Source organism: Panthera uncia, chromosome X (genome assembly GCF_023721935.1).
Source record: "Panthera uncia isolate 11264 chromosome X, Puncia_PCG_1.0, whole genome shotgun sequence".
NCBI lineage: Eukaryota > Metazoa > Chordata > Mammalia > Carnivora > Felidae > Panthera > Panthera uncia.
The window spans coordinates 41,973,749-42,000,299 of NC_064817.1; the positions used below are offsets into that span (position 1 = coordinate 41,973,749).

Genomic DNA, 26,551 nt, shown 5'->3' on the forward strand with positions numbered 1-26,551 from the left:
CAGCATAGAGCCCGACACAGGGCTTGAACTCACAAACCACAAGATCATGACCTGAGTTGGAGTCAGGCTCAACAGACTGAATCACCCAGGTGCCCCTCAATTTCCCCATCTAAAAAAATAGGACAACAATAGCACCTACCTCATAGTATTGTTCTAATACAGGTTACATGCTTACAATAGTATTCTGTATCTTGTATGTATATACTGAAGTCTGCTTCAGTGCTTGTTTTATTATTATTCCTGCCCATGTACTCTGGGACCATACATAGGTTTGTAGTTTTCTAGCATGTGCTCCTTTCTAGTAGGTTATTTAGACATGTCCAAGGTGACCAAGACCAAGAGAGCCTGATCTGGGTCCAGGGCCTATTATCATATTTCAGAACTGGCCAAAGGTCAGGAGATCACCATGATCTTAAATCTAAAGTGTCATAGGTTTACATTTAGGGGAAATTCTAAAACCTACTAGGAATTAGGAATCAATGATAGAAACAAAGCAACACAATTAGATACCAAAGACTCCCAGTTATATACCTACCCTCTGCTCTCCCAAACAAAAGTCAGTGCCAGGGTCAAGGGAGGGGTGGGGGCCAAACGGTCAACTTGGAAAATCACCTACCCATCCCAGCTCTTCAGTTCCCAAGATCTAGAAGGATGCAAGAAAAGAGAGCCCTTTGTTTCTTGGCACCTGGGCTTTGCAACCTGAACTTCAACCCTGGAGAAAGTGTACTGGATAGATCTGAGGAGTCATCACAGACCCTGTTTGAGTTGAGTTGCTTTTCTAGGATATTGCAAATAGGTGACCTTCTTCACCTGTCCTCAGAGACAAAAACTGTCCTAGCCGCCCCCCCCCCCCCCCCCCCCCCCCCCGCCCCACCCTGATAATCACTTCAAATCACTATCTGCTGTTCTGTCCTTTGACATTTCTGATCATTTTTCTCTTTTCCTGGTCAGACTCTTATTAGGTTTGCTCCTAAAGAAAGGTCCTGAGTAAGCTGGGAGCAGCCTTGCCATGCTCAGGGAACACGGGATCCAAGGAGGTAGGCATCTGGATCGATAAAACTTTGATACCACCATGATTTCAATTACTTCCCTGACATTTTGCTTTGAAAGTGGTGGGGGTGTCTCTTGCAAATGGCCTTCAGTTTTCCTACAGGTCATATCCTGAATGAAAATTATGGGCAGAGGAGCAGTTTATGTTGAGTTCAGTTGTCCACAAAGTGGTAAATTGGGCCTTTGGGGTTGCCATGGAAATCCTATTTGCTTATGAAATAAAATGAATAAGTACAGGGAGGGCAAAGTGATTCCAGGAATTTGATTAGAAAACCAGCCTAGCATAACACTCTCCAGTTCCATCCATGTGAAATAAGCCATACAGAGAAAGACAGATACCATATGGTTTCACTCTTATGTGGATCCTGAGAAACTTAACAGAAACCCATGGGGGAGGGGAAGGGAAAAAAAAAAGAGGTTAGAGTGGAAGAGAGCCAAAGCATAAGAGACTCTTAAAAACTGAGAACAAACTGAGGGTTGATGGGGGGTGGGAGGGAGGGGGAGTGGGTGATGGGTATTGAGGAGGGCACCTTTTGGGATGAGCACTGGGTGTTGTATGGAAACAAATTTGACAATAAACTTCATATATTGAAAAAAAAGAAGAAAAAAAGAAAACCAGCCTAGTGATGCTTAGAGGAAGAATGGGTAGGCTTCAGAACAACATAATTTCTGTTGATCATTCTAGTGCTTTTAAGAAATTATTGATTATTCTTGCAAATAAATACTAAAGTTTACCAGGCCATAATTTCTCCTTCTCTTGCTTAGTCAATCTATTTCATCTCCCAGAAAGTTACAGAGAATACAGTCAGTGGCTGGATTGGTTAGAACTCATTGGCAAAAACTCTGATGTGCCACGGGAGGTGAGTTACTTGCAAGGCTGGCTTATTTCAGAGGGGGATGTCATGATACAGTAGAAAGTGAGACAGTCTTGACTTCAAGTCCTAGATCTACCACTTAGTCTGTAACCCTGGGCAACCTAATCCTCTCAACCAGTAAAAAGGGGATCGTTGTCGAATTATTTTAAAGATTCAAGAGACACAGTGATGATGATTATGATTTCTACTACTATTATTACTAGTATTTGCTGGGTCAAAAGGAGACTGGAGAAACATTTCTGAGAAACACAGAGAAGCTATTTTATTTCCATACTGAAAATATGGGAATATACCAAGTTGTTCTGGAGAAGCGTAAGAGGACAGTTCAACTTCCAGATACTTAAACTAAATGCTGAAAATCTAAGTCATATCAAAAAAATGTCACCTTTTTTTGAGCCAGTTCATGGTCAACTTCTTCCTCTCCCAGGCCAGTCTCTGCCATCTCAGGTTGGTCTTTCAACTTGTTCAACAGCTCTGCCTTGGCCACCGAAATATTGTAATAAGCTGAGTAAGAGGTGGGGATCCCTGGGGCCCCTGGAGGAGGTAAGAAGTGCTGAAACTCTTGTCTGTGGAAACAAAGAATGACCATTTGAGCACTTCTGCTGAGAGGCTCTTGACCTTTCTGCTTCTTGATTTCCCCATCTGTAAAAATGGGACCCTGCTTCACCAATGGAGCTATGAAATAAGGAAATAATGGACCAGGAAGCACTGTTGACATGTAAACAGGCCACATGAAGATTACCTAGAAGCCAAGTCAAGGCCAACTTTGAGAACCTGGGAGGCTATTTCTATGCCCCTGACTATCATAGGTAGGGGGACTTCTTTAGAGATGATTTGGTTTGTTCATCACCCTACTAAGATCCAGAAAAACTGGCAGGTCCCCAAAGTTCTGGGCTTCTGATCTTCCATGATGCCCCTGGGTTTATGGCCCCAGTGTATGAATCCCCAGGGAAGGAGGCAGTGATAGGGATATGGCTGAGACCTTACCTCTTCATCCTCCAAGACTGCTGACCTCCCTCCTACCCATCCCAGATCCCTGCCTGCTTCTGCTCTATCTAGTCAGCTTGCTTACAAAAGCACCCTGTGGCTTTCCTGGACACTCTCATTATTTCTTCTTTCCTGATGGTGCCACTCCTGCTTGAAATGGCCCCTCCACTGCAGATCTCCCACAGCAAAGAGGTCACCCATGACCTCAGCAGTGGTCACCATGTTGGAGGCCGGGGTTAAGACCTGTGCCAGGGACTTGTCACGGCCTACCACATATCTCATGAGCTCTTCTGAGACTGCCTGTGAGGCAGGCCTTCGGCCTGGGAAGGGATAGGATCTCTCCACTTCTGGCATATCCCCAGTGGCCCCAGTCTCCTCCATGGTTGCAGAATGAAATGGGGAAAAAATGGGACCAGTGGCACCCAGGGGCTTGACAAGTGGAATGGCAGACCCTGTTGTCTTGGATTCACTGAAGCCCATGGGACTGAGGTGCTGCTTCTCAGAGCTCCAGCCCATGAAAGAGAACTGCTCCTCAGGAAAGAAGTAGCTCTGGCTCCATGCTGGCTTGGGTTTGGACTCTTCTGCCATCAAGGCTTCTGGTCTGGTGTGAGGAAGGAAATAGAAAAGCTTCAATGTCAGGTTTCAGTGATGGAAGGGCAATAATTCCACCCATGGTTTATGTGAGAAGGAGGCCAACACCCCAGTATATTCTTGTTGTCTACCAGCCACCCCTACCCTCCACCTGCCTGTGTCACTGCCCCTTTGCTAACCTCTAGTTGAAAGGAAAAATAGAAGTAACTCATTAGTCATTTTTGCAGCTACTTGCAGCTCTTAGATAAAGGTCAAAAATAATGGTTAAAGGGCTCCACAGCTATTTACTGATTCATGCTATGCTGTCTTCTAATTCATCACACAAAAGAAACTTGGGCATGCCAATATTCCTCATCTGAGGTATTCATTTTACATGTAGGTTTTTAAGCTAATAACACTAATAGATGAGCAATACTAGCTAATATTCACATAGTGCTTACCATGCCCTGGAAGCTGTCTTAAGATGTGTGTGTGTGTGTGTGTGTGTGTGTGTGTAGATATATCTATAAAATGTAATGCTCATGACAACCATTTTATAGATAAGGAACATGAGAACTGAGAGGGAAAGTGAGTTCACCAATGTCACCAGCCAGTAAATGACAGATCCAGGATTTAGACCTAGGTAAGCTAACTCCAGAATCTATGTTTTTAGACATAATGCTATATTGCCAAAGGGACAACTTGATATAATATAAAACTTTGCATGTAAGGGCTTTTATGGCTGGACTATATCTATATTAACAGACAAGAGAACATTCTGGAGGGAATATGAATGTATGAACTTAGGGAATTCTTACTTATAAGAAAAATATATTTAGGGTATGTGTGAGAGTTCTGACTCAGAAGTTACTAAAAACACAGAATGAAGAGGAAAAAGGATGTGGCTGTATGCCAATTATATCTCAGTAAAACTGGAAATATATATATGTATATGTATTTTGATGCACCTGGGTGGCTCAGTCAGTTAAGCATCTGACTTCAGCTCAGGTCATGATCTCATGGTTCACTCTGCTGACAGCTCAGAGCCTGGAGCCTGTTTCAGATGGTGTGTCTCCCTCTCTCTGCCCCTCCCCCACTCATGCTCCATCTTGCTCTCACTCTCAAAAATAAACATTAAAAAATTAAAAAAAAAACACCTGGAAATATTTTTAAAAGGGTGTGCTAATTATAGACTGAGTTCACAGCAGACACAGCCCTGCACCATATTACAGTGTATCATATTAGGCACTATATGTCCTAGTGTTCCTTTCCTCATAATCTCCACTAATAGGGCAGAGGGTACAGGAGATCTTTGAGAACATATTCTGCAGTTGATAATGAACATTGAAGCAAAAATCAAATTCCTTCTGCAGAGCACTGAGAGGAAATGCATGGAGTTGAGGAAGCAAACTATACCTATACTTGAACCAGTTTTGAGACTTAAGCAACACTTGGAAATTTCACTAACCTGCTCCTACATGTATCATAGTGTTTTCTAACTGAATAGTAGGTGGGTTACAGAGACACCCTGGTTTGACTTGGCTGAAATTAGGATGTCTTTGGGGTTTTTTGCATTTTAGATTCAAAATATGTATCTACTCGTTCTAACACTTCTCCCTTACAAAGCCTTCTTTTTTAAAAAAAATTAATGTTTATTTATTCTTGAGAGAGAAAGAGAGAGAGAGCGCACAAGCAGGGGAGGGGCCTATACAGGGAGACACAGAATCCAAAGCAGGCTCCAGCTCTGAGCTGTCAGCATAGAGCCCTACACGGGGCTTGAACTCATGGACCGCAACATCATGACCTGAGCCAAAGTTGGACGCTTAACCGACTGAGCCACCCAGGCACCCCAAAATCTTTTTTTAAATTTTTTAAATGCTTATTATTTTGAGAGAGAGAGAGAGAGAAGGAGAGAGCACAAACGGGGGAGGGGTGGAGACAGAGGGAGACAGAATCTGAAGCAGGATCCAGGCTCGAGCTGTCAGCACAGAGCCCAATGTGGGGCTGGAACTCATGGACCTCGAGATCATGACCTGAGCCGAAGTCCGACACTTAACTGACTGAGCCACCCAGGTGCCCCTCCCTTACAAAATCTTAAAGCCACTTCCTTCTGGTTAGAACTCTATGTTCTGCAAGAATCTGGAATAAGATCTCAAGGAGCCCAGAGATCCTATGAGGATGCAATGGGCACAGTGAACCAGACGGCCTGGGTTCTGGCTACCTGTGGTCTTCTGCAGGTTCCTTTAGCCACCTGTAATTCCTCATTCTAAAAGATGTAGCACACCAATGATATCTATTTCATAAGTTGGTTGTGAAGATTAAATCAATCAACACATAAAAGTGCTTACTTTAGAACAATGCTTGGCACATAGTAAGCAGGCCAAAAATATTAGCTATGTTGGGAATAATGCTGTTCCTTAAATCTAAATCATTCAAAGAAGCATCTGTAATTGATTTTTTGCAGCCACAAGCTAAAGCTGTGTGCAAACAAATGTTTCTCCTCGCATCCCAAAGTCATCAAAAGAAATAAATCTCTGGAACAAGTTACAAGATCTCTAGTAATAGCAGTTTCTTTCTCTCTGGCCAAGGGGCCAAGGTACATGAAAGAGGTACATGAAGGAGGAAGGACTAGGAGGCTGAAAGGGGCAAGTCTGGGGCCTGGAACTACTACCTCTTGTACACACTGCCCTACAGGGAACAAGAGGGCCTGGTAAGGCTCAGCCTATTGCAAGAACAAGATCTCTCTGAGAAAGGCTGCCTAGAATAGCAAATTAAGCATAGGTTTTAGAGTAACAAAGATCTAACTTTGGAATCTTTGCTGTGCAATTCTGAGTTAGTCTCTTATCTTTCTTAGCTTTAGTTTCCTCATCTGTCAAATGGGAGTAATTAATGGCCCGCAGTCATATAAAATGACTACCAGTGTCTGGCACACAGCAAATGCTTAATACATGTTTGACCCTTCATTTTTCTGTTCTTTCTTCTGAAATGTTAAGTGCCTACTGTGTGCTAGGTCGCCTTCCCTTCTCCCTGCTGTGACCAGTAACAATCACAGTCACTTTCCACAAAATGTTTTCTAATTACGGTAAGAACGCTTCTGGCTAGATGGATAGCTTGAGAAGCAGGTGCTAGGGATCTGATAGATTCTCACAGTATCTAGGAGCCAGGCCCTGTAGTGTCTTACTGGTAGCACCTTATGCCAGAAAACTTCTCACTTAGCTCCAGATAGCCCAGATCTCAGTAAAGGATTTGTGTGTCAGTAAAAGACACGATAACAAGGTTCTTCTAAATGTTTTATTTATGTTTGAGAGAGCGTACAAGTGGGGGAGGTGCAGAGAGAGAGGGGGACAGAGGATCTGAAGTGCACTCTGCACTGACAGCACAGAGCCCGATGTAGGGCTTGAACTCACGAACCTCAAGATCATGACCCGAGCTGAAGTCAGATGCTCAACTGACTGAGCCACCCAGGTGCCCCAACAAGGTACTTCTTTTTTTTTAATGTTTTTATTTATTTTTGAAGGAGAGAGAGACAGAGCATGAGCCAGGGAGGAGCAGAGAGAGAGGGAGACATAGAATTTGAAGCAGGCTCCAGGCTCTGAGCTGCCAGCACAGAGCCTGACGCGGGGCTCGAACTCACAAACCGTGAGATCATGACCTGAGCCGAAGTTGGACGCTCAACCGACTGAGCCACCCAGGCACCCCCCAACAAGGTACTTCTAATAGCAACAAATCTCAGGCAAGTACCTTCTATAAAGGGATTTAAAGAAAGCACTTCTGGGATAGATACCAGGCCCCCCCACCCCCCACCCCCATCAGAGCATTGCTTGAGCTCTCAGCAGGATGACTGGCAGAACTGAGGCCCAAGCTCCTCTGCTTCGGAACCAAGCAGACAACCAGGTGCTACAGGGCATGCAGATGAGCACTGGCACAGGGAAGCCAACACGAGCAGTCCTGGGGCTAGACTACACTCCTGCTTTGGTCTCCCTGCCCAGGCAGCTCACCCAATCAACTACCACCTATTGCCCACTGAGGCAAATGCAAAGAGGCGGGGGGACAAGGGTGGGGGGGAATAGAGAATGTGGAAGAGGAAAAGAGTGCCCTTACCTATTATAAGGAATAAGCAGGGCATAAAGGGCCCAACTCCAGGTATACCTTTGCTGCTGGGGGTGAGGGAAGAGCTTAGAAGCCCAGGCAGGGCCTAGAATGGAGGTAGGTCAGGTTGTGAGCTGGCCTCTTATTCTAGAGAGCAAGCAAAAGAAAAGGCAGAAAAGGGCCTGAGCCAGGCTTTTGGGAAATGCCATAAGGGAACAAGGGTTTATGCCTTCTGGCTCAGGGGTGCCTGGGTGGCTCAGTTTGTTGAACATCTGACTTTTGATTTCAGTTCAGGTAATGATCTCTAGGTTTGTTAGTTCGAGCCCCACATTGAGCTCTGCGCTGACAGTGCAGAGGCTGCTTGGGATCCTCTCTCTCCTTCTCTCTCTGCCCCTCCCTTGCTTTCTCTCTCAAAAATAAATAAACTAAAAAAAAAAAGTAATGCCTTCTGGCTCACAAGCCTGAAACTGATGCATACCTTAAAGACAAACTGAGGAATAGTGTATTTTGATAGTGATATTTAAGAACACCAGCAGCTACTATTTACTGAGTACCTATTATGAGCTACACGTGGGGCTCTCGGCTTTATACAGATTATCTTCATATTTACAACTGTGTAGAATAGGTATAATCATGCCCATTTTCCTGGTGAGAAAAATGAAGCTGGGAACAGTTTAATTCATTGATCAAAGGTCACACAGCCGGGAGGTGATATTGCAAACTCATGCTGCAGCCTCTTTGGGGACCTTTGTTTCATAAACACTTACTTGGAGGAATCAGTGGTCTCCTTCTCCGATGTTCTCCAAAGGCCACCAATACCATAATAGCAAGGGGGCTGAGCCTTCTCAGGTTGAGAGCCCAAGTGTCCCCTTATTGGAGGCAGGAAATTGCTGGAATGGAGACCAAAGGACTCTTGCTCTGCTGAGAGGCTTTCTGATCCCTGCCTTGAATCCTCCAGGTGGCCAAAGCCCGGGGGTTGTGGCTGCTCCAGGACCTCTTCAGGATTGAGGGCACTGGTACCAGTGGTTTCTGAACTGAAATACTGGGGTGGCAGCTCCTCCTCCTCCTCCCCCTCCTCTTCTTCCTCTGCCCCTTCCTCCTCTTCCTCCTCTTCTTCCTCCTCTTCCTCCTCCTCCTTCTGCTGCTGTTGCTGCTGCTTCTGCTGCTGCTGGGCTGCACGGAAAAGCCTGTACTTCTCCCAGTTGGGAGGAGGAGGGCGAGGAGGAGGAAAGGCCTTCTTCCTGGCTCCCAGAGGATCCGGCTGGGTCTCAACCTTAGTAAAGAGCTCTCTCCTATGCTGCCTCCAGGCCAGGGAGCTCTGGGGCTCCAAGCTTATATGGCTTTCGGAGAAGGCACGGTTGCGCAGTGGGTGGGGCATGGAGGCCATGGAGCTCCCCTCCTCATAAACAGAAGTTTCCTCTGTTTTTTTTGAAGAGTGCTTGAAGTCTGCAAGGAGGTCAAGAGAAGAGACTGCTCGGTAGCTTGACAAGCCCAGTGCTGGGTTCTCAAGGCAAGGATCGAACGGAGTTGCCCACGAAAAGCTAGCCTTGGAATGAGCCATTTCTCTGCAAAACAGCAAGATGAGGATTGTGTAAAACAAGCAAGTTGCAGGTGGCCCCCTATTTTGGATAAAATCATTTGTGTAAAATTTACAACGGCCAAAAACAGATGCAAATATTCATAGTAGATGAAATAATAAGAATAGTAATACTAACACATAATATTGATAGCTAACACTTATTGAGTGTGTACTACGTGCCAGGTACTGTTTTAAGTGCTTTCCCAGTGTTAACTTAGTTAATACAATAACCCTAGGAGGTAGCTATTATTATCATCCCAATTTTACAGCCAGGAAAACTGAGGCATGGGCAGTTTAAGTAACTTGCTCAGGGTTGTAAAGCTAGTAAGTGGTAGAGCTGGGATTTGAACCTGGACAGTCTAACTCCAAAGTTGGATACATGCACTACGCCCACTCTGTAGCACTCAGATTGAATGTGCTGTGTACTGGGGCTTACAAATCTGGTTATCCTGTTATATTGTTTTTGTTTGCTTTGTTTTTAATCACAAAAATTTTAAATATTTAGAAACATACAGAGATTGCTATAATAAATATTCATGTTCCCACCTACTGCCCAGGATTAGCACATTTTATTAAAAAAAATTTTTTTTTACATTTATTTATTTTTAAGAAACAGAGTGAGACAAAGCGTGAGCAGGGGAGCGGCAGAGAGAGAAGGAGACACAGATTCTGAAGCAGACTCCAGGCTTTGAGCAAGAGGTCAGCACAGAGCCTGATGCGGGGCTTGAACCCACAAACCATGAGATCATGACCTGAGCCGAAGTCGGACATTCAACCGACTGAGCCACCCAGGCACCCCGGATTAGCACATTTTAATACCATGCCATCTATACTTTATGATTTTTTTAAAGAAATGCTAATAGCCTTTGTTTCACTCCCCACTTCTATTCCCCTGATGCCTCTCCAGATGCAAGCTATATCATGAATATGACATGTTTTCTGTCCAAGCTTTTATATTAGCACCAAAAAATATCAAGCAGGAAATTTACAAATGCTTGCTACTTGGGGTTTAGAATAGATCCTCCTAATGCAATTCTCCTCAGAATTCTCAACAGGAATTTTTAACAACAGCATTTTTTATTAACCTGCAAAATAAAGTAAGATATAATATTAAAAAGTATTTTGCTACAGAAGAAATGAGGGTAAGGGATTAAGCATGTTATAAAGCAATTATAATTAAAACAGTGTGTTACTGATTAATATAACAGAATGAAAACTCCAGAAACGTATCAAGCTATCTATAAAAACATCATCTATAATTCACCTTCCATAACAAGGAGATAAAAAATGATATTAAAAAAATGTTTTGAGATAACTGCAGAGCAGTGACATTTAGAGCTGTACCTTCTATTATATACCAAAATAAATTGCAGCTTCAAGAGTTAAGGGTGTGTGTGTGTGTGTGTGTGTCTTTTAATAGATATATGTGTATACATGTATATATAGTATATGTTTATAAGAAAAAACACTGAGAAAATTAAAAAGACTATCACTTGTGAGGCAAAATGAGATTCTTATAAGCAATAGAAAAAACATTTAAAGAAAGAAGTACAGGTTTATTTAAATATATACAAAAATATGCATAAAAAGGCAAACTTCTGTCTAATAAAGAGTGACCAAAGTCAAAGGACATCTCTTTAGGCTCAGAGTATAAAGAGTTAAGCCCTCTATACCAGAAGATCTGGGCTTCCTGCTGTAGCCTGTGAGCAATCAGCATCATGCTAAGTAAGTACTGCTTAGTGACAGGAAATTCCAGCAGTTTAATTAAATCATCAGACAGAATACCCATTCAATAGTCATGTTGAAAACCGAGAATATTTCTTTAAGAAATAATAATATACATAATGATAGCCAAGCTCAGATAGAATGAAGAACAAAATCTCTTTCACTTAGCTCATCTCCAGTCCCCATCCTGGCTAGCTCATCACTCACATGGATCAGAAATTCACATCCATAATCTCATTTGGGCCTTTGGCCACCTATAGTTCCTTAGGATTATAACAACTCCTTGTGTGCAAACTGTTCCACCTGGCATTTCCTCCATCAGGAAACAAACAAACATGATGGTTATTGTAAAGTAAAAGGATGACAAATGCTATAAGCAGAGGCCTTTCCTGACCACCTTATCTAAAATAGAGATGACTTATCCTTAATTATCCTTTTTCTGTTTTGTTCTTTCTCAGTACATACATCCCCACCTAATATTATATCACATATCTAATTTTACTTGTTTATTTTGTGCTCTACTAACTAAAATGTAAGCTCCATGAGAGCAGAGATCTTGTGTGTCTAATTTATCTAGTACCTAGTGCCTGGTACACAGTGGGTATTTAATAAATATTTGCTTAATAAATAAATTAATGAACAGAAATACCATATTATCCAGTAATTCCACTACTGGGTATTTAGCCAAAGAAAATGAAAACACTAGTTTGAAAAGATATACGTACCTCTATACATTCACTGCAGCATTATTTACAATAGCCAAGTTATAGAAGCAAGCCAAGTGTCATCAATAGATGAATGGATAAAGAAAACAGATAAATGGATAAAGAAGATGAATGGATAAAAAGATGGTATGTGTACACACACACACACACACACACACACAGAGGAATTGTACACAGCCATAAAAAAGGATGAGATCTTGCCATTTGCAACAAGATGGACCTAGAGGGTATTATGCTAAGTAAACTAAGTCATATAGAGAAAGATAAATATCATATGATTTTCTTCATATGTGGAATCTAAAAAACAAAGCAAACAAACAAAAAGCAGGAATGGACCCATAAATATAGAAAACAACCTGATGGTTGCCAGAAGGGTGCAGGTGAGGGTGGGGGTGAGCTTGATGGGCAAAATTGGTAAAGGGAAATGGGAGATACAGGCTTCCAGTTACCTTTGTGAGCATAGCATAATGTATAGACTTCTCAAATCACCATGTTGTACACCTGAAGCTAATGTAACATTGTGTATCTACTATAATTCAATAAAAAAATAAATGAATTCATGCCAAAAATGAAAAAAAAAACAACAGCCATGATATTCATAGCATAAAAAAGTTGAATTAAAGGCAAAAATCAACAAATAAGACAAAGAAGGGTACTATAAATTAGTGGTTAGAATGCATGATTAAGATCTAACTACTCTAAATCTTTATGTATCAAATAACATAGCATCACAATTCAGAAAGCAAAATCCATAGGAAATGCAAAGGCAGAAAAAAGGAGAAATAAACTATGAGACTGTTTCAGCTGATGACAGACATGACAGTCAAAACAAAGATAATGGGAACATTTCAACTTCTCTATTTTCAAGGGTCCATTTAACCTTTTTAAAATTGACTACATATTAAGCCAAAAAGTGAAATAAGTACAAACTACAGCACCTACTCATAACACAACAACACTAGAAATTAGTAACAAAAATGAGAAAATTTTCTATGTATTTCTAGTACATAGAAAATAAAAGGGAAAAAATATTCTCCTTTCTAGTCAAAGAAGAGCTCTAATCTGAAATTGTAGAATACCTAGAAAATAACAAGAAGGAAAATATCAGAAACTAGAGAATATGACCAATTAAAGCAGTAGTCAAAGGAAAATCTGAAGCCTTTGATGCTTACATTAATAAATAAGAATAAATTAAAATCACTGAATTAAGCATTGAGCAAAAGAAGTCAAGAAAACAGCCACAAAAATCAACCCAAACAAAGCAGAAAGAGAACTGATGGCAGAAATTAACATACTTGGATATAAATGATAGAATTAATAATTAAAGCCAAAAGCTACTTCTTCAAAAGAAAACATAAAACAATAAAAAAGATAAACCACTTGCCAATCTAATTAAAACCCTAAACACACAAAATTAGAAATGGAGAAATAACCACAGTTACAGAGTAAATGAAAAGAATAGGAGAATAATTTGCTCTACTCTATGAAAAGAAATTTGAAAACTTAGAATGGTTTTCTAGGAAAACAAAAATTACCAAAACCAATTGCCAAAGAATGGGGGTATCTAAACCCACCTGTTAACCATTGGAAAAAATGTTGATAAATTTGACAAAAAAGCACACTCACATGGTCTTGCATTAATTCTATCAACCTTCAAGGAACAGACAACCTCAATACTATTTATACTTCCTAGACTCTAGAATCTATTGAGGGAGAAGAAAAGAATCCTGTGTAATGTCAATACCCAAACTCAACAACTAGAACATACATAATGAAAAACTAGAAACCATTTTCACCTAAGAATGTGAATGCAAAATCCTCACCATTTTTTCTATTTAAAAACATAAATATTAGGACATTAGTACATATCAGGAATTTATTTATAAACTACCAACATATATTGAAAGTGCATGCTCAAAAAATTCTTTCTGAAAAGGGTGCATGATCCAGAAAGTTGGAAAACACCAGTCTGGAACAGTTGTTCCTAATCAACGTGGCTCCTGATCGAAATTACCTGGAGAGGTTGTTTAAAATGCAAATTCACAGCCCCTCCCCCCCAAATTTGGACTGAGTACCTCTGTGGTGGCGCATAGGAACCTGCCTTTTTAACAACTGCCCCAAGGGATTCTAATACAAGTGGTTCAGGGACCACACTGTGGAAACAAAGGTCCAGGGTGAAAAGGATGGGAGTGCCGTGGTCTGGGGTGGAGGTTTGGGGGCAGAGTTATTTGTTACAGTTAGGTTGGTTTCCAATCTATACAGCCTGACTTCCGTCTCTCACCACACACATTCCCACATCCTTTCCCTGCCTCTCTCCCCCTTCTCCACCTTCATTTCCAATCTAGATCTTATGAAATGCAGGTGGTGGCAGCCACATCTCCAAAGGCTCCTGCTGGGCCTATGTCCTGCAGCTGTGGTAAGAATCCTGCTGCATGATAGTACTCAAATTTACCACTCTTTCCTTTTCCCTCGCAAGGGCACAGGAAAGGCAATAGAGCAGAGTGGAAAGAACAGTGTCAGAAAGACTTGGGTCTGAGTTCCAGTAAAAATTTAAAATCTGGCTCCATAACACAGAAGCTGCATGACCTTGAGCACAGTAATTTATCTCAGTTTCAGTAAAATATTTATCTTACAAAGCTGCTGTCAGGATTAACTATATAAAAAGGACCTAGAAATGATGCTGGGCACATGGAAAGATGATTAATAATAACAGAACTATGTTTATTGTTAGAACAAAGTCCCTAACTCAGGGCCACAGCATATTGTTGTGCAAGTCGTGCAGTGTACTACCTTCACTGCTGTGTGTTTCAGCCTTTTTCCTCATTCTCATCAAAGGAATTGGACTGCAAGGTCCCCTGGTTAATGTTTAGCCCTGATCAATAGCCAAGAAACCAGGAGATCTTGGGTCTCAGCTCAGCCACATGTCTGCCTAGCCAGGAGGCCCTCACCAACCAAGGATTTTAACCCGAGGCTCATTCACTCACTGTTCTCATCTACTAAAAACGGACATATAATAAAAGGCAAGTTGAGGCTTAAGAGCAGTGTGAAAATCAAAAGGATTAGATATTCTAAGTTATCTTGTTTGGGCACCCATTGCTTATGTCAGCCTTACAGAATTTACCTATAGGTAGCCAACTCCAGAATCAGTTGGAAGAAACATACAGTGCCCTTCTAGACATTTGGTGTCCCAATTCTTGGCACTGTAACCTTATCTGGAGGCACTGGGCTCTGGCAAGGCAACTTGGAAATTTCTATTCTCTGCATCAATACTGATTTTAAAGGCACTCCCCTCTCCCTACTTACAGGGCCAGCATGAGCTTTGCAGAGTCACTTCTGACAGGGGAGCAGAAGTGGGAATGACTCCACAAAGGGAAAGAACCTTCAATGGAATCAGCTGGGTCAATGAGCACATATTCTGTGCAAGGTGACCAGATCAAAGGGGAGCAAAACCGATATAGCCCCTCCCTTCCAGGCACTACAGATGAAGCAGACTGGTGAACAGAAGGCTGCCATTGAAGTGTGTCAGGCTCAAAGAAGGATACTGGCCCCTAGAGGTCCTATTTTCAGCAGGCTCGAGCTGTCTATATGCACAGATATCTACATCTGTGCTTTGGGACCAAGTGGAGTGGAGTGAAGGATAAGGAGTTTCATGAAGGGAAAAAGAACTAGAGTTTCTTTCAAGTGTGTCTTAGGCACTGTTTCAAGAACTTTCATGTATGTACTTCTATTAGTCTTCCCATCAACCCATCAAAGTCGGTGCCATTATTGCCAGTTGGCAGATGAGAATCCCAAGGCTTAGAAGGAGTATATCATTTTCCCAGCTAGTAAGAAACAGTAGTGTCCAGACTGAAAATTGCCTTATCTGACTCCAAGGGACAATCCCATCGAATCAAGGACTCCTAAGGTGAGGCAAAAGGTACTTGCACAGCAGTCATCTCCAGGTGTCCATGGAGACATTAGCTCTTTCCATGGCATCATGAAAGCTAAGTGTAAGAAAGGGCATTGTTGACATCAGCAAGGAGACTACATCTCAAAAACAAAAGCAAGTTGCCTGCCAAGACCTGGGCTGTTCTTCTCTTTTCCTCTTGGCACAGGTTACCTTTTCTTCTGATGAATAGATTTGCCCGTTTTGTTAAAATCTTTCTTTCTTTTTTTTTTTTTTTTGAGCCTAATAATGACTGAAAATGAAACCCAGTATTTGCCGAGATTGAAAAATCTCCCCTGCCTCTTCCTCAGCTCTTCTGAAGTTTTCTTGTTTGGAAATTTTATTTTTAAACCCACCACAATAGCTTGGCATTCCAGGATCTCGGCAGCAAGGGCACACAGGTCAGCCCCTCTCCCCTTTCCCTTTCCTCAGCAGCCAAAAGATAAGGCTGCTCCAAGAGAAACAGCCACTCCCAGGTTATTGCTGAAGGAAATATTTGCAAGATCCAGGAAGTGAGACACAAGGAGGCTTGCACAGGGAGGGGAGAAGGGCCAAAGAGTTTGTTGTTGCCACCCTTCTCTGCCTCTGGCATCACAGAACTTAAAGTAAAGAACAACTCATCTGGAAATGACAAATGCAAGTAGCAAGACTCGTCCTGAACCTTCTACAGCCCCGCAGGGGGCTGTTGTAAAGTGTCCTTTGAAGACATCAGAGAAGTCATTGGATTATTGGGACTGTCCTGGGTAAAGACTAGCTCCCTTTCTCCAATGGCCCCAACTTCGAATTTTGAAGAGGTCTTCCCATTACTTCTCTGGATTTTACATAGTGTCATGGACATGGTGGCAAGGGATGATAACAATCGGTCTTGTTTACTGAGAGTCCATCATGCATCAGGCACAGGGCTGGACAGCACACAGACCTGATTTCATTTAACTCTCAAGACATCTTCTGGAATAGGTTTTCTTTTGCCCATGTTAGAAATGAGGCTCAGAGAAGTTAAACAACTGGGTGAACACAAAGGGAATAGGGGCCAGGAGAAGTAACAGCTGAGGTCTGACTCTGATGCCCACACTTTTGCTAATAAAACATGCTGCCTCGCCAGGGTTCTGATAACCCTCTCAAGAGATTTAATAAAAGGCATTTTAGGAATAAATAAAACACTGTCAAGGGACCTGAATGGTCTGATATCCACGAGAACAATTCCGCTGAGGATGAGGCTGGCCAAGGCAATCAAGTTTCTATTCTCTGATATGCAGAGGTTCTGAAACTTGGGCATGCATCAGAGCCACCTAGAGGACTTGTTCAAACACAGACTGCTGGGTTCTATCCCCAGAATGTCTGATTTAGTGAGTCTGGGGAAGGGTGGAAAATTTTTGTTTCTAACAATTTCCCAGATGATGATGGTACTGCTGGTCTGGGACCACACTTTGAGATCTACTGCTCTAATCATCATTACCTACCAGGTTCCCAACTCATCAGGTTATCTTAAGAGGTATAAAGCCATTTGGAAAAAAAAAAAAACTTCTCAAAACTAAATTCATTCAATTAACTATATATATATATATATATATATATATATATATATATATATATACCATCCATGTGACAACTGGGCTGAAGATTTACAAAATAAAATAATGGGAATACTGGAGGTCCAAAAAGTTCTGGGAATCCTGATGTTATTCAAGGAAATTTGGTGCCCAACCATGGTTAAGCAATGGATGGGTCAGGGAAAGAGAGGGAGTGTTGTCTATTTGAGTCCTCATGTATACCAGATGTTAATGTACTGAATTTTAAAGAATACAATGGGAAAGTTATAAAGAACATGATTCTATCTTGTTTAAAAGTTTAAAAAGCATTTTTGGGGCACCTGGGTGGCTCAGTCAGTTAAGCATCCAACTTCAGCTCAGATCATGATCTCGCGGTTCGTGTGTTCAAGCCCCACGTCAGGCTCTGTGCTGACAGCTCAGAGCCTGGAGCCTGCTTCAGAATCTATGTCTCCCTCTGTCTCTGCCCTTCCCCTGCTCATGCTCTCATGCTCTCTCTCTGTCTTTCTTTATTTCTCTCTATCTCAAAAATAAACATTTAAAAAATAAAAAATAAAAGACATTCTTGTTCAATTATTAATGAGAATTATTATTATGGAGTAGTTCTCTGGGATGCATGTATTTAACATTTAAGAGTAACCCTAAAAATTCAGGAAATGTAGTAACTGGTCATTTTGCAAAGGATATGAATTTGACTTCAAGGCATCACAATACTGGCTTATAGGACAAGTCACCAAAGAAAGGAGAGAGCCTAGTCAACAACTTGGCATTTCAATGTGGCTTGGTGGGTTTCTATTTGCCATTGAGGTACACAGGTGCAGTAACTGTGGCAGAGAGAAAATGTGCTTCTTTTGAATAATGGCACTGAAATGCAAATTATCTGCAAGTTAGTACTGGACACAGAAGTGATGGAAAGTTCTTAAGAAAGTGATGCTTCTCAGCTAGAAAATACAATGTTTATTTGTGGGGTTGGGGAGGTTCTATGTTGGGGTGGTAGTGACAGATTTGGAAATTCGCAAAGGTCTGGTGATGTACACCCTCAGAAACATCAAAGCTCTTACAGATTTAAATAAGCAGAAGTGTTGGTTGATGGAGAATTCTATCAAACTGAATTCTAGGTAACAGTGAGATCAAATGTGTTTAGTAAGTAATATTGTCTATCTGTCATTAGTATGTGGATCTTTCCAAAGTCTTTGATCTTTAACTTCCCAGGCCTAAATCAAACCAACCAGTTCTCTTCTTGAGATTTTCTTTTTCATTATAAAAATCCAGCAATTTGACATATACCCAAAAAACACCATGCACATTCAATTCCAGCTACTTACACTTTACCAGTTGCCTTTCTGAATTTTCTTTGTGTATGGCTACTATCAGATTCAACATGTGATTTAGGATTTAGCCCTTTTTTGGTTAATATTATTACAAATACTCATTTCTGTGCAAGACCCAATATTTGTACACCTGCCATTGTTAATGGCTATATTCTGTTCCATGATGATAATATATTAGCATGGTAAATGTTTTCCCTGATTATAAATAGCACTACTATGAATATATTTAAACAAATCATTTTTTCCTTTCTAGGTTATTCCCTTGGGGGTCTGCTGGGCCAAATAGTATGAACAAATAGCTTTATAACTTCTGTCACATATTTCTGATTGCCCTCCAGAAAAACTGAACCAACTTATACTGCTCCCAGAAACAGTTTCCCCACAGCCTTGTCAAGATAGTGTTTTGTAATTTCTATTGATCATTTCCATTAATTGTTGATAGTTTAATAAGCAAGTTGTGATATGTGGAAGTTGTTTTTGTTTGCATGTCTTTAATTGCTACTAAGCTTGTACTTTTCCATGCAGTGATTTTACTGCCTTTATGTTCTCACGTGTAAAGTGCCTGCCCAGTTTCCTTGCTCTTTTATGAAGCTGAATCTGAAAGCTGACTTTCTATATCTATATCCATTCTTTATATTGTTTGGACAGTCAACTGTTATCAGTGATGCTGGCCGCAGATATTTTCCTCATTCTGTTGTTCAGCTTTTTATTACATTTTGTTGTACAAAGGTCTCCCCCCCCCACTTTCATATATTTAAAATCATCCATCTTGTCTCTAATGGTATCCTCCATTTAACAGACACAAATTTATCTTCTATCTAAGCTGGAATAAATATGCTATCTCACTGTCTGCTTTTTGGAATTTACTACGGAGTAAAGTGTGTACTAGTTATCTAAGTTAATCATTCTTGGGTGCCTAGGTGGCTCAGTCAGTTGAGCATCCGACTTTGGCTCAGGTCATGATCTCATGGTCCATGACTTTGAGTCCCGCGGTGGGCTCTGTGCTGACAGCTCAGAGCCTGGAGCCTGCTTCAAATTGTGTGTCTCCCTCTCTCTCTGCCCCTCTCCCACTCGTGCTCTGTCTCTGTCTCTCAAAAATAAAATAAACGTTAAGAAATTTAATTATTCTCCATAATGATACCTACAATTCCAACATTAAAGAAAGAGTGATTCCTTTCCCCAGTTCAGGGATGTTTCCAGTGCTCTATATTCTTAGAATAGCTTGAATCTATTCCTAGAATCTTTAAAAAAAACTTTTTAACTGTTTTCCTGTTTTCAACCCACTATCATATGGTTTTGATAATTGTCACTTTATGACAGGCTTTAAAATCTGATAGGGTAGGTCTACCATCATTGTCTTTTTAAATAAATGTATTCTTTGGTATTACTGCCTACTTGTTCTTCCAGATAAATTTCACTATGAATTTGGCAAGTTCTATAAAGTATCCCACAGTGACTCTAATCAGTAGTGCATTACATCTATATATTAACTTAGGGAGTGTTATAATCATTGCTATATTTAGTCTTCCCAAATTGAAGCAGAGTACAGCTATGCATTTATTCAGGTCTTTATTTCTCCCATTAGAGTTTTATAATTTTCCTTGGATAAGTTTTGTGTGCCCAGGATTAAATTAATACCCAGATATTTAAATTCCCTTTGTCACACTTTTGACAAATCCTTCCATGCCTCGGAAGACTGCATTCTTCTTAGATGCAAAGCCTTCCTGAAAAGTGTACTCTTCCTAATACAATGAGATTCAACTCTGAATTATCCATTTTCTTTCACTCAGTCAGCAAATAGGAAATGCTGTCCTATTTGGTTTGTGGTTTGATAAAAGGAAGGAAGAAAGCCCTAGGCTGAGAACTGAAACAACTGGGTAGTAGTCCAGTTTTGTCACGTACTTGCTTTATAATCCCAGAAGCAAAGGGCTTTGGAGTCAGATACCTGTTTGACCTTGGGAAAAGGACTTTAATCTATCTGTAAGTTCCCTTGTCTGTAAAATTGGGTCAATAAATGCTAACTATCTTGTAGGGTCATGATAAATAATGAATAATGAAAGGGAAATGCTTATAGCAGTGACTGACACATAAGAAACACTTAATAAACGTTAGCTATTATACCTTTTGTTGTCATTGCTAATAATAGTATAATACTACCTTTCCTGAGTCTCAGCTTCCTTCAGTGAAATGGGAAAAAATAAGGCTTAACTGCATAGGGTTGTTGTGAGGATTAACTGTAAATGTAGCCATGTGTATAAAAACACTCTACACACTTTAAAGCTCTGTGCAAAGTGGTAAAATGGAAAAGATCACAGGAAGCAATTGTAGGTACAGAAAACCAAAAGAGATAATCTGGAAAATACTTTCTTTTGGCTTTTAAATACATAGCTTATGTATATAGCTTTTTCTCCCAGCAGAGCTACTCACCGCCGGTTTTCCCTCCTGCTAATATTATAATGCATTTGCATTCTCTGCACACAAACCAAATAACAGTGGAGGGATACAACCAAGAGTGTAACTACCTGGAATTAAAATTCATTGCAGGCTTCCAAGCAAAGAGAGTGGCTCAAGAATATACATTTGATTTTCCCACCTACACCCATCATTCCAATTGAGACAGAAACGACATAAGAAATGTTAAAAATTTGTGTTGTGGTGGTTGGAGGGGAAGGTGAGCGGAAACTCCATCAATATTTCTCTTCTTAAGTGTCATCTCTGCCCTTGACCTTCTCATCTTCCCTGAGGTCATAAACTGTCATCCGTCTTAAGAATCCATACTCTTTTTCCTTCCATTGACCTCTCTCTTCTGGTTTTAAATTTAAACCAGTCTCCCAGATCCTGACCAAACCTTCACTTAAACCAGTGGTTCTCATCAGTAGCTGGAATCAGAATCACTTGCAGGGCTGTTAAAACACAGACTGTGGGCCCCATCCCAGTTTCTGATTCAGTAGGTCTGAGTGGGGCCTTGGAATTTTCATCCCTAACAAATTCAGAGGAGATACTGAGGGTGTTGGTCCTAGGAACACATTCTGAGAACCACCAACTTAAACCTCATTGCTCTCTCTAATTACCACCCCATTTATCTCCTTCCTTTCCCTGGCCAACTTTTTCTTTTAGAGCATTTTGAAGTGTTCAAATTCTTCCTTTAAAATGTTTTTCAAATCACACAGTCACCCTAACACATATTCATTGTATTAAAATTAATGAAAGGAAACTGAAACCTTCCTACAGTGCTAGTGGAAATGTGAAATGGTACAGCCACTTTGAAAAACAGGCTGTTCCTTGGAAAGTTAATAGAATTACCATATGGCCCCCAAATTCCACTCCTAAGTATGAGAGAACTGAAAACATGTCCACACAGAAACTTGTACATGAATGGTCATGGCAGCATTATTCACAACAGCTAAAAAGTGAAAATAACACAAATGTCCACTAAATAGATAAGTGGATACATAAAAAGTGGTATATCCATACAGTGGACTATTATTTGGCAAAGAAAAGGCATGAAATACTGATACAGGCTACAACACAATGAACCATTATAGCACACGAAGTGAAAGAAGCCAGACACAAAAGCCCTCATATTGTATCATTCCATCTACTGGAAGTGTACAGTATAGGCAAATCCACAGGAACAGAAAGTAGATTTGTGGTTGCTTGAGGTTGATGGTGGGAATGGGGAGTGACTGTAAATGGGCACAGGGAATCTTTGTAGGGAGATGGATAGGTCTTAAAATTGGATTGTGGTGATGATTGCATAGCATCATAAATTTACCAAAGCTCACTGAATTCCACACTTAAAATAGGTGAATTTATGATGTGTAAAGCTCTATACATTTTTCTTCTATGAATACCCCTCACAGACCATCATGCCATCTACTTGCTATGCCCACTGCTTTACTAAGTTTGCTTTCTTGAAGGTCACTTGCGATTCCCAATTGTCAGAGCCAGTAGCGATTCTCTCTGTATCTTCTGTGATGGTGCACTGGCCAACCTCTTCTGCCACACCAGCTGCTTGCCCATTCAGTTTCCTTTACTGGTTCTTCTTCCTCATCCTACTCCCTGCCTGGATGATTGACAAACCTCCTGCAAAGAATCCACCTGTCTTCCTCACTAATTTCAAGTTCAACATATCTCAACTCAAGCTTATCTTCTGCACCAAGCTAGCTCCCCTCTCTCACCTGTCCCAGCTACTTCAATAACTTTCTCCAGGTCACCTAGGGCTCAGAGTGTTGTTGTTTTGCCCAGAGTTATTTTTGACTTATTATTTTTCTTTCCCAAATTCCAGTCACCAGTTCTCTCTGCTCTTCCCTCAAAATGTGTCACTTATTTGTAAGCAAATCATTTGAACAATTCACTTGAGAAACAATGCAAATATTAAATAAACACACAAAAACATTTCAAACTAGAATAATCAAAGTAAGCCAATTAAAATTATAATAGGTGCCATTTATGCCCATTGCATTAGAAACATTTTCCACAGATGGCAAGATTTGGGGGAAATTGGTATCCTTATATATTGCTAATGGCAGTGTAAAATGCCTCCTGGGAAAACAATTTGGTGAAATCTATCAAGAACAAGAAGAATGTTCATATTGCTTCAACTAGTAATCACAACTCTAGATAATTATTTTTAATGAGATAATTCAAAATGAGAAAAAGGTTATAGCTACTCCAAATTTTTCTGCAGCATTACTTTATAATAGCAAGAAATTTGAAACAACCTAATTATCCAACAATTTGGGAATGATTAAGCAAATCACAGCACATTAAGCTGGTGAAATATGCAGCCATTAAAATTTATAACGATTGAGGAGGCCTGTATAGTAACATGAAAAATTGTTTGCCGAGTAATGCTTAGTGGGGAAAAAAAGAAGCCGGACACACAAAAATCGCATCTACATAGTTTTTATATAACTATGCCAAAAAAATCTCCATACCTATAGATAAAAGTTGGTAGGGAAATAAAAACAATCAGGGTGTTTGGGTGGTAGGAATAAGGCTACTTTTTCTTCTGTTTTTAATTTCCTGTAATTTTGTTTTCACAATAAACATCTCTGCGCCCCCCCCCCTCCAAAATATCACACATATTTATCTGTCTCTTCTGCTTCATTCCTACTGCACCTCCACCTTCCCAATCCAAGGCCCTCCTCTTCCATGCCTGGATCACTTACCCTAATTTTTCTTCCTTCAACCTATCTAGGCTACAAATGCAGCAAGGTTGCCTCAGTCCCACATTTATCACATCATTTACCTGATCGATAACCTGCAGTATCTTTCGTATTTGTGATACTATAATAGTTTTCAAGGCCTACCTATCCTGGTCCAATATTTCACTCTTCACCCCTTTCCTCTACTGTTACTGCTGCTGCTGCTCCCCGGTATTCCTCTTTATTATTACAACTAACATTTACCGAGGGTTTACTGTGCCAGGTTTTGTTCCAAATGCTTTGTACATATTTTCTAATTTAATCCTGGCAACAATCACCTGAGCTATGTACTCTTACCCCATTTCACAAATAAAGAAACTGATAGGGCAGAGAGAGGAAGAGCCACCCACTTGCCAAGGTTACACAAGCTAGAGAAAATAAGAATCTGGATTTGAACCCAGGCAGGCTGATTCCAAGGCCAGAACCGTTAACCCGTGAAGTTTATTTCTCCAACATACTCTGCTTAGCTCCCCTGGGTTTTTCCTCCTGTAGGTCCCAGCCTTCAGTTTTCTTACCCTCCAGCAAACTTAAATAGAAAACAATTTATCATGTATTGGCTCCTTACCACGTGCCAGATACTTCTTGTTTAAACCATGTATTTGACACTTTTCATCTTACAACAACTCATCAGAGTAAGCAAAAGCTAAGTTTAAATCCTGGTTTGTCCCTTTGATAGCCATGAGACCTTCAGTAAACTACTATAACTTCTCTGAGCCTCACATCTTTCTCTGAGTCAGTGGTTCCCAAAGTGTGATCCCAGGACCAGCTGCATGAGCATCACCTGGGCAACCTTGTTAGAAATGCAGATTTTTACTTTTATTCCATACCTACTGAATCACAGTTTCTGGAAGGGGTTGGGGGGTAAGTGTAGGATCCACCTGTCTGTGTTTTAACAAGCCCTCCAGGTGTTTCTAAAGCACATTCAAGTTTGAAAGCCACTGTTCTAGTTATAATACATACCTGACAGGATCTTGGAAAATATAAAACATAACATAATATGTGTAACTTAGCTTGCAGCACATTGTTTTGTAAGTGGTAATTTATGATTATTGCTACTTAACTTTGTGTGGGTTAGTCTTCCTTGCTCAAGCTGTGGGTGGACAGGCATTGTGCTTCCTGATGCTCGCTCTCTAATACTCCCCTGCTTGCCTAGAAAAAGGCAGTGCGTACACTAGGTTTTGAATAAAGTCCTCTTACTTCACAGGCTGACTGGGAAGAGAACCATTTTGTAGAAGCACTGTAGTTGAGTCTAGTGTCTCTAAAGGTAGACCACCTGGGTCTAATCAACTTACTACACCTGTGGGATTTTAGGCAAGTGAATTTATCAGTTTCTTCTGCCAGAGAGACTAATAATAACTACCCCTTTAGGTTATGGTGATAGACACAGTTGACCTTTGAACAATGTGGGGGTTAGGGACACCAATCCCCACCCCCCATGCAGTTGGAAATCCATGTATAACTCTCGACTCCCCCAAAACTTAACTACTAACAGCCTACTGTTGACTGGCAGCCTTACTGATAACATAGTCAATGAGCTCATATTTTGTATGTCTTAGGTATCGTATGCTATATTCTTATGAGGAAGTAAGCTAGGGAAAAGAAAAATGTCATTAAGCAAATCATAAGTTGGGGGGGTGCACCAGGATGGCTCAGTCAGTTGATTTCAGCCCAGGTCACGATCTCATGGTTTGTAGATTGAGCCCCGTGTAGGTGTAGGACTCTGTGCTGACAGTGTGGAGCCTGCTTGGGATTCTCTCTCCGTTTCTCTTTGCCCCTCCCTCACTTGCTCTCTCTCAAAATAAATAAACATTTTGAAAAATCATTAAGGAGAGAAAATATATTTAAAGTACTGTATTGTATTCATTGGAAAAAAAATCCATGTATAAGCAAACCCATGCAGTTCAGACCTGTGTCATTCAAGGGTCAGCTGTAAATATTTGTAAAGTGCTTTGGTGCCTAGAATAGAGCAATGTGCTCAAGAAATGTTAGTTAGCATTATTATTTTTGTGTCATTTCACCCATTCAATGGTGGAGGAGGCTCTGTTTCCTCAGTTGGTAAGCCAACGGCAAATACCTCTTGAGGGACTTCTCTGTGTCAGGCGCTATGTTAGGCACAGAGGATAAGTCTCTGTGGTAAGAAGATAAGGCTGAGATGTGGTCTCCTCTCTCAAAGGTCTCAGTCTAATATGGGAAACTCAGCAGGTCCACAGCAGGGAATCAGACCAGCCAGAGAGTTCCAAAGGCCTCAGACTTCTGAGACAGGATGCTGAGGGATCCTTTTGAAAGGTTTCCTTTGGGATCCTAATCGATGAAGTTGTAAGGGGAAAAGCATAAACTTTGGGGCCAGACAAACCTGGGTCCAAATTCTGGCTTCATCGCTTATTGGTTGTGTGACCTCATCTATAAAATATGTAATGAAATGAACTGTTGTGGGGAATAAATGAGATTATGGGTTAAAAAAGATCCAGTCCAGTGACTGACACTTAGTAGATTATTCAAAAATGTTGGGTTCCTCTCTTTTCTCATGGCCAACCAGAAACCTGATGGGTGCCCCATACTTTGGAGTCAAAAGAAAGCCAAAATTATTCCTGCATGTACCACCAAATCACAGGGGGTCAGAAGACCCGGGATTCTAGTCCACTTCCTTGGTGCTCTCTCCATTGGTGCCCCCACAGAGGCACAACTAAGGGCCTTCTTCCTCCTTCATTTCTAGAGTTTGAGTTAAAGAATCAATATAATTTCAGGGTATCTTGTATAATTTGACCCAGAGAAGAACTGGCTAAAAGAACATATCAAGGAATTTCATGAAAAAGAAGGCTGCCAGGCTGATTGATGGAGAGCAAACTGGAAAAACTAACTGTCCACTCCTTCTAGTCACCTATGGCAAGTGGGCTTATCTCTGGGGAGCATAAGCACTGGGTGCCAAGCTCCTCACATT

General features: G+C 40.9%; 1 protein-coding gene across 1 annotated transcript in view; it reads right to left on the reverse strand.

Moving 5' to 3' along the window:
• SHROOM4 (shroom family member 4) overlaps positions 1-26,551 on the reverse strand; it is a 48,331-nt gene that overhangs the window by 9,684 nt on the left and 12,096 nt on the right. The window contains exons 4-6 of the mRNA XM_049643855.1: positions 8,339-9,136; positions 3,364-3,513; positions 2,311-2,491 (exon numbers count right to left, since the gene is read on the reverse strand). Of these exons, the coding sequence (XP_049499812.1) occupies positions 2,311-2,491; positions 3,364-3,513; positions 8,339-9,136 (1,129 nt within the window). The remainder of the gene's footprint in view (positions 1-2,310; positions 2,492-3,363; positions 3,514-8,338; positions 9,137-26,551) is intronic.